Source organism: Bufo gargarizans, chromosome 10 (assembly GCF_014858855.1).
Source record: "Bufo gargarizans isolate SCDJY-AF-19 chromosome 10, ASM1485885v1, whole genome shotgun sequence".
NCBI lineage: Eukaryota > Metazoa > Chordata > Amphibia > Anura > Bufonidae > Bufo > Bufo gargarizans.
The window spans coordinates 109,987,682-109,997,190 of NC_058089.1; the positions used below are offsets into that span (position 1 = coordinate 109,987,682).

General features: G+C 44.6%; 1 protein-coding gene across 1 annotated transcript; it reads left to right on the top strand.

Annotated features, from left to right (window-relative positions):
* The first annotated feature begins 1,062 nt into the window (after nt 1-1,062).
* On the top strand, nt 1,063-7,872 carry LOC122920580. The gene is given in 3 exon segments (XM_044270193.1): nt 1,063-1,393; nt 6,087-6,339; nt 6,341-7,872. Coding segments are annotated over 3 exon segments (957 nt in total). The 5' UTR covers nt 1,063-1,105; the 3' UTR covers nt 6,757-7,872.
* Nucleotides 7,873-9,509: the final 1,637 nt, after the last annotated feature.

Here is a 9,509-nt window from a genome sequence, read left to right on the forward strand (position 1 = left end):
TACATGGGGATATGCCTGATCAGTTATTTTCCGGTATTGAGCCCCTAGGACGGAACTCAGTGCTGGAAAAGAAAAACGCTAGTGTGAAAGTAGCCTTAGGGTACTTTCACACTAGCGTTATTAGAATCTGGCAGGTAGTTTCAGCAACGGAACTGCCTGCCAGGTCCGTCAAACCTTATACAAACTGAGAACCTTGTTTTCCGTATCCGTTAGACGGATCTGTCTCATCTCATATCATCCTGAATAACGGATCCAGTATTAAAATGTTTCCAAAGATCCAAAGCAAAAATAGCTCCTCCTATGTCCCGGCGCATGCGCAGACCGGAAAGCCGGATCCGGCGATGCAGAAATTTCCACAACACTTGGTACCAGATCCGGCATTAATACATCTCTATGGAAATGAATGCCGGATCCGGCAAGTGCGGTATTTTGTCCGGTCAAATACAGTAAAAAGGGACGGAACAGAAGACATCCTAATTAGTGTTGAGCGAACTTGTGTTTTAAGTTCGGCGTCTTAAGTTCGGGTTATCGAAGAATCGCGTTATGGATTCCGCTACCACGGACCATAACTTGGTCCGGGGTAGCGGAATCCATAACGCGATTCTTCGATAACCTGATCCCGAACTTTAGACGCCGAACTTAAAACACAAGTTCGCTCAACACTAATCCTGATGCAAACTGAACAGATTGCTCTCCATTCAGAATGCATTAGGACAAAACTAATGCGTTTTTTTTTTTCCCGGTATTGAGACCCTTTACCGGATTTCAATACCGGAAAAGAAGAACGCTAGTGTGAAAGTGCCCTAACAGAGCCGAGTTTGTCATTTGGCACAACAGGGCGCATTCTTTAGTTTACATTGGAATTAAACCGGATTATCCTAGTGCAGGCTCTGCTACATCTGTATGGATCCGAAAAGGGACCAAGCGCTTTCACTTTTGCTTCGGACTTCCCGGCCCCTTGCAGTTTTGACTGACACACAACATGTCCTATCTGGCTGTGCACAGTGCACACACCCAGGGGCTGGAGGCAGAGCCTGAGAGCTGCAACTTCCTCATAGAGAACTTAGCAGGAAGGGGAAGAAGCCACAGGCTGAGATCTAATACCATGAAGAGCCCTGCAGACAGACAGAAGCTCTACCAGGACTACATCTCCCACTATGAAGCCTGCAGCCATGAAGGCAGCGTCACCTTGTGTGATGAGAAGGTGGAGTGCAGGGGGGACACCCAGCTGTGGGACGTCTGCTGCCAGCTGATCAGACACCACTTGCAGAGCAGAGCCCAGGAGGGCAGGGTGGAGGCGCTGAAGCAGATGATGAAGGGGTTTGCAATCCTGGAGCTTATCTGTGTCAATTTATTTCTGTTCCCATGGAGGAAAGAGATCAGGACACTAAAGGTAGGAAAACCGCAAAGAGCGACCAGCGGCTATGGGGGGCGCACAAGGGGGATCTCTAAACCAGGCATGCTCAACCTGCGGCCCTCCAGCTGTTGCAAAACTACAACTCCCAGCATGCCCGAACAGCCTACAGCAGGCATGCCCAACCTGCGGCCCTACAGCTGTTGTAAAACTAAAACTACAACTCCCACAATGCGCTGCTGTAGGCTGTTCAGGCATGCTGGGAGTTGTAGTTTTGCAACAGCTGGATCTAAGGCTACTTTCACACTGGCGTTTTGGCTTTCCGTTTGCGAGATCCGTTCAGGGCTCTCACAAGTGGTGTTGAGCATGAATATTCGAATATCGATTTATTTATTTTTTTGCGAATATCGGCACTTCGCTAATTCGCGAATATTTCGAATATTCGTTGTTTTTTTGTTATATTTATTTCTTTCCGACTTCCCTAAAGTAGTTCTTACCTGTCCTTAGGACTCCTGGCTGCTCCAGTCAGTGCCCGTTGCCGCTTCTGCCAACTTCCGTGCTCATGGAGCGGCCCCATCACCATGGGAACGTCTCCATAAACTAGAATGTACTGTCAGATTTGAGAATTACGTTGAAATCGCAATTCAATTAATTCAAGTTATAATAATCGAATTGCGATTTCAACTTTGACCTGGTTTACTATGGTTGGCTTGGTAGAATTAGCGAATATGATGAATGTATTCGTTATATTCCACAAAACGAAGATAACGAAGTATTCGCCATCTTCGTTTTAGCTCCATATTCGTCAACTTCGCTAATTCTAGCAATCAAATAGGAAGGTTGACTATAGAGACAGCTGTGTTTAATTCGCTATGCGATTATATTACTTTGCTTTTTTTTTATAAATAGAATAATTATAATACTTGATAATTATAATTATTCTATTTATAAAAAAAAAAAAGCTAAGTAATATAATCGCATAGCGAATTAAACACAGCTGTCTCTATAGTCAACCTTCCTATTTGATTGCTAGAATTAGCGAAGTTGACGAATATGGAGCTAAAACGAAGATGGAGAATACTTAGTTATCTTCGTTTTGTGGAATATAACGAATACATTCATCATATTCGCTAGATATCAAAACAATAGGAAAGTAGCCTTAAGTTACAATCGCAATACACGATTATTTAAATCGCATATTAATCGCGAAAACTATAAAAATGACGAATATTCGATTTCGACGAATATGAAACGAATATTCGCGAATTTCGTCGAAATTGAATATGGCACCTCCCGCTCATCACTACTCACAAGCGGTCCAAAACGGGTCAGTTTTGCCCTAATGCATTCTGAATTGAAAAGGATCCGCTCAGAATGCATCAGTTTGCGTCCATTCCGTCTCCATTCCGCTCTGGAGGTGGACACCAAAACGCTGCCTGCAGACGAAACTGAGCCAAACAATGCAAGTCAATGGGGACGGATCCGTTTTCTATGACACAATCTGGCCCAAGTGAAAACGGATCCGTCCTCCATTGACTTTTAATGGTGTTCATGACGGATCCGTCTTGGCAATGTTAAAGATAATACAAACGGATCCGTTCTGAACGGATGCAGACGGTTGTATTATCTGAACGGATCCGTCTGTGCAGATCCATGACGGATCCGCACCAAACGCGAGTGTGAAAGTAGGCCAAGTATAAACTATGGGATTTAATTTGAGAGCCATGAATTTCCATCATGAATCTATGGCAGGGGTCCCCGACTGGTGGCTCTTCGGTAGTTGCAAAACGACCACCCCCAGCATGCTCTGACAGCTGAAGGGTGTTGCAAAACTACATCCCATAGCATGGCCAGGTTGGGGACCACTAACCCGAAATGTAAAAAACTGGGTTGTACAAGATTAGAAAAACATGGCTGCCTTATTCCAAAAACAGCAGCCCTTCGATACATTGGTTGTACCTGGCATTGCAGCTTGGTTTTTTTTAAGCGAATTATGCAGAGCTGCAGTACCACCACCAACCTGTGTGCAGGTGTGGTGCTGTTGGAAAAATCATATTTTGGATGGGTTATCCATGAGATGGAGCATCCGTATTGCCGTACCCAGGATTCACGTGCCGTCAGGTAAATGAAACGCCTGGGTCTACGCTGCAGACAAGCGGGGGTGTAAGCTTCGCTGGAGATAGTAACGATCTGAACTGATGCAACAGTCCGTTTTTGTTTTTTTTTTTTTTGCCAATATCCATTTTCGCTCTACTCTTCTCTCTTCCAAGAGCCGCCTCACACGAACATTTTTCTTCTGTGCCGTTCATTTATTTTTTTTGCAAAAAACAACTGACATGTTCACTCCGTGTGCACTGTTTCCCATAGTCCCCATTCTTTCCGTAAAAAAAAAAACGTCCATTGTGCCAACAGACAAGGACGTCTTTAGGGGCCGGCTGTTCCGTTCTGCAAAATACGGACTGGACACGGACGTCATCTGAACTTTTTTTTCCGGATCTGTGTTTTGCAGACCGCAAAATACATCCGGTCATGTGTATGAGCCCTTCGTCTGACGGATCAGAAGAATGGAAAGCTCATGCACACGAACACGTGTATTTTGCTGTCTGCAAAACACGGATCCGCAAATAATACGGAGGACATCCATGTGACATTCCGTATTGCATCCGTTTTTTTTTTTTTTTTTTTTACGGATCCATAGTAACAATGACTGTCCTTGTTCGCAGAATGGACAAGAATAGGACATGTTCGCTCTTTTTTGTGAAACAGACATGCGGACAGACAGAAACGGAATGCACACGGAGTCATTTCCGTTTTTTTCAGACCCATTGAAGTGAATGGTTCCACATACAGGCCGCAGAAAGAAAAAAAAAAACAACGCAATGGAACCGAAAGAAAAATCTATTTGTGTGCATGAGCCCTTAGGCCAAGTTCACACTTCAGTTCTTTCCATCAGCTATTGTGAGCCGAACCCAGTAATTAAGCCTTCAGAGACCGGGTGAAAGGTAAGGATTTGCGGACCAAGACAACGGTCGTATGCATGAGGCCTTAGGCTACATGCACACGACCGTATGTGTTTTGCGGTCCGCAAAAAAAATTTAACGTATGCCATCCGTTTTGTTTTTTTTGTGTGGATCCACTGTAACAATTCCTAAAGCCTCTTTCACACGACCACATGGCTGTTTCAGTATTTTGCAGTCTGTTTTTCACGGATCAGTTGTTCCGTTTTTTGTTTCCGTTCCGTTTTTTCCTTATGGCATATACAGTAATTACATAGAAAAAATTGGGCTGGGTATAAAATTTTCAGTGGATGGTTCCACAAAAACAGAACGGATACGGAAGACATACGGAGTATACGGAACGCAAAAAACGGCCCGCAAATGGAAAAAAAAACCTCTCGTGTGAAAGAGGCCTAAAATGGACAAGAATAGGACATGTTCCGTTTTTTTTTGCAGAGCTACAGAACGGACATACTGATGCGGACAGCAGACGGGTGCTGTCTGCATTTTTTGCGGACCCACTGAAATGAATAGGTCCGCATCCTATCCACAAAAAAAACGTAACGGACACGGAAACAAACGTTTGTTTGCATGTAGCCTAAGGCTAACACCTTGTGCTATCCGCATCCGTATGTCCGTTCCATAGCCCCGCAAAAAAAAAAATAGAGCATGTCCTATTCTAGTCCGTTTTGCGGACAAGGCTAGGCATTGTTACAATGGATCTGCAAAAAAAAAAACGGATGCCATACGGACGTCATCCTTTCAATTTGCGATCATGTGACTGTAGCCCTAACTGATAGAAATAACTGAAAAGTCAAATAAATAGGCCTGAGCTGCAATTCCAGACATAGGCCAGAGAGTGGCGCCGTTACTGCGCAGTTTCTTTAAATGGCCGGTTATGAAGAGATGACTAAATACAAAAAATAAAATCTGGTCGGCGTATTCTCTAACACGTATTCTCTGTTAATTTCTTTGTTAAACCGGAATATCTCTGACATCTGAACCCCACGTGCCTCGCTCTACATGTACCGGTAAAAATCCAAACCGATGACGAATATCTGAGGCATCGTGCGTGTCTAATGTTTGAAACCGAAATATATCTATTAAAAGGGGAACTCCGCAGGAAATGAATTTTTCTTTTTTAATCATATTTAGGATGTCAGTACTGTAAGGCCTCATGCACACGACCGTTGCAGTTTTTGCGGTACTGCAAACCGTGGATTTGCAAAAAACGGAAGCCACGCGTGTGCCTTCCGCAATTAACGGAACGAGCGGCCCGTTGTAGACATGCCTATTCCTGTCTGCATCACGGACAAGAATAGGACATGCTATATTTTTTTGCCACGGAACGGAGCAAAGGATGTGGACTGCACACAGAGTTCTGTCCGTATCTTTTGCGGCCCCATTGACGTGAATGGGTCCGCACCCGAGCTGCCAAAATTGCGGCTCGGATTCGGACCACAACTACGGTCGTGTGCATGAGGCCTAAGGGGCGAGAAAACTGTTCTCTCACCCGTACATACAGGTCATAATGACTGCACGTTACCCCTCATGAGTGCCCCCTAGTGGAAGCATTAATACCTCCCTTTACACAGTCCTAGATTTCAATGGTAAAATTCTGTCTCCCTGCAGGGACAACCTTTCTCCGTTTGAAGCAGTGATCAGATGCCTGATTTAGATGAATTGTTATATATATATTTTTTCTATAATATGACAACTACATTATTTTCTTGCAGAAATTTACTGGAAATTTTGTCTATTATGTTGAACCCGTGATTCCAGAAGATACCATCAGGCAGATCCTCCAACGAGTAGGTTACTCTATAGCATCGGACATCGAATATACTATCGGGGGCAAAATAAACAGTGAAGAGGCCAAGCAGACCGCCTTCGAGTTGTACCTGTCTAGAATTCAATGCGAAAAGCTGCTTCGGCTCATGGATGAAGATAGGTCCATCTGTATAAGTCTGCTGGTCAACAGGCCCTGACACTGAAGCAGACAATGGAGGTGACCATACTGGTCCTGCCGGTACAAATATCAGCAGAACCACTGGTGTCCATGAAATTGATGGAGCAAATAGTTTAGATTTGAAAAGCAACCTCACGAGTAGTAATAACGACACTACATATGCTGACCTGAACATGACTGAGACGAGCGGCCAAGATGTCCTCTCTGATACTTCCAAGAAGCACCAACCACGTTATTACATCAATCACATGGACAGCGATGAGTTCCTTAACAACTACAGTGACCTCAACTTGGCCCAACAGCCAATTTTCCCTTTACACATCAAACAAAAGACCAAAGAGTGGACAGCGCTAGGTCTCCGAAGAACCAAACTTTGCCAAAGAGTCCTTTGCAAGAGAATCTGGATCATCCAAACTTGCCGGCAGAGACTTTGCTGAGAAGGTTATTTGTAGCCTACAAGTTGACAACGTTGACATAAGGACTTTTACGGATAATCTGGAACCCCCAAAATCCCTTATCTTTAATGAACCTCCTGCCGAAGTCATTGTGCCAGCTAAGCAAGAGCGCGTGGTGATGAAACTGAAGATGCAGAACGTGGCCGAAGACTCCTTGGCTTACCCAGTTGAGGAAACATTACCACCAGATTCAGGCAAAGTTTTCCGACAGCAGCGATTTGGCCAAAAAGGAGACAAAGTGGGCATTCCTGAAGACTAAGGAGGGCACAGAGAGCTTCTCCAGCTCAATGTCAAAGTCTTCTGATTTCTCCATGTTAAATATCTCCAATAAGCCACCAATGTGGACTTCAGGTGCAGATCATAGAGTCCGAGAGCCACCCAACTCCACATACATTCCTCCAATGGCACCCAAAAGTGAGCGCATGAGATTGACAAATATGAAACCAGAGGATAATCACTTCCAGGCCCCTTCTCCACCGGGAGAGAACCTCCTGGTTAATGAGTTTAAAATGCATGAGGATACCAAGGAGGACTATGTGATGATCACTAGAAAAGATAATCTCCAAAACTGAGTTCCATCACATTTCTTGTTTTGATCATTTTGGGTTGAGATGATAATTCAAAGACCTAGTCCGAGCAGTAAGCGCTGAACTGCAATTTACATGAGGTGGGGGACATTCCGTAACCTCTAGGTGGCGATGTGTAGGTTATTCTGTTGATTACAATATGCCTTTAAAGAAGAACACCTGCAGATCTGATACCTTAGTGCATGGGCTGAGAGGGTGGAGCATGACTCAAGAGTTCAAAGTGCACCAGAAAGAGAATGTATGTGTCATGCTCCACCCCCTCAAGACCTGCATTGAGTATAACACACAGTTTTCAGGTTTGTCTGGACGGTTCCTTTAAAATTTTATTAGCAGGAACTTCTGGTAAGTAAATAGAAAAAAATTTAAAATTTGCTTTCCATATTTTATATGGAAATTATATGTTTTCATTTTATTTCACATGCAACTGTTCACTTTTTCAACAAAAAAAAAAAATCACCTTAAATGCCGCTCCATCGGTCGCCCTCTTCTATCAAAGTGGTAAAAATGTAATTCAGCCTTTTCTTAGTTATATCTGTTTTTGGCAAAGCTACAGCTGGCAATCAACAAGGCCTACATTACAGCTCCAGGGTTGTAAAATTTAAAGGGATTGTCCATCGTTTTTTTTTTTTTTTTTTTTTTTGTGGTGGCCTATCCTCAGAACAGCTAGCTGATTGATGACAACTTGCTCTCACCGATTAGCTGTTCTGTATAGCTCAGTCGCCAGAGGTCTACACTGCACCATCAGCATTGTAGTGCACATCGCTCGTTACCATAGAAGTCAATGGGAGAAGCGATGCTGTGGCGAGTACTGTCCCCAACAATGTTTCTATAGCTTTTGTGCCAGCTTCCAGCGATGGAGCTACACTGAACAGCTGATTGGCAGGGGGAGGATAGGTCATCACTTAAAAAAGGCTGGACAACCCCTTGTATATTCTGGTTTTCAGCAGCCACCACTAGGGGGAGCTGAAGGGTTTACTGCATACTGTGTATACATTGGGCAGGGGCAAACATGGGATTTCCAAAAGCATACTTTTTAAACTAAGTTACACAACTAGCTAGACTAGTGCACATGCATGGCACGATATATACCGAATACACTGCACTTCTGAAATGGTGCCCTGTATTCCCACTGTATGCACTACCATATGCTATACTAACCCTGTGCTATAAACTCTGGTGTTGCCTGGTGCTTAAAGGGATTGTCCATTTTCAGGAGGAAAATGGCAGCACATGAGATCCGACTGCAATTAAGAATAGATGAAGAGTTGGTCGGCACTATATAGTCGTGCTCAGTGGTAAATATTTCTGTAGAGCAAGTATATCGATACCACGGCACTCCAAGGGTTAGTTTATATATCGGTTATTCCATCCAAAGTAGCGCATAAACAATGGCCAACGTTTCGGTCTAACCCAGACCTTGTTCACGGCCTTAGGGCTTGTTCATACGAACATCAGGGCTCCGTGCCTGTGCTGTGGGCAGCAAAGCATGGGCACCGACCGTGGGGCAGCCTCATGCGGATCGCAGACCCATTCACTTGAATGGGGTCCGCGATCTGTCTATTACGCAAAAAGATAGAACATGTTCTATCGTTTTGCAGAACGGAAGCACGGAACGAAGCCCCACAGAAGCTTCCGTTCTGCACCGCATCTCCGGATTTGCGGACCCATCCAAGTGAATGGGTCCGCATCTGTGATGCGGAATGCACACGGCTGGTGACCCGTGTATTGCGGAACTGCCGTATGCGGCCCGCAGCACGGGCACGGAGCCCATAATGTCATGAATGAGATGATAGGATGGCGTATAGGATGTATAGTCCTAAAGAGGAAATGAGACTGCGGCCCAAAAAGCCCTCGAAGGTCCATATTTGCTGTAATTCCTCGTGCAAAGGGGGGTGTAAATCTTATCAACTCCCATCTTGTGTCTAATGAGCTCTATAGAAGAAGGGAGACATGCAGCGCCGATGCCGCTGATCACAATAGGAACAGAGGATCAGATAGGAAACCTTAGAGGACACAATGTCATGAACTCTCCAGGAACCTCCTCAGTTCTCCAAAATGTAGTCTTGTGTAAAAAGTGACTAGAAGACGAGGTGGAGGGGAGAGGAAGGGTATGCTGCTGCAGGTTCTCGCCCTGTCTGTAGGACTGCA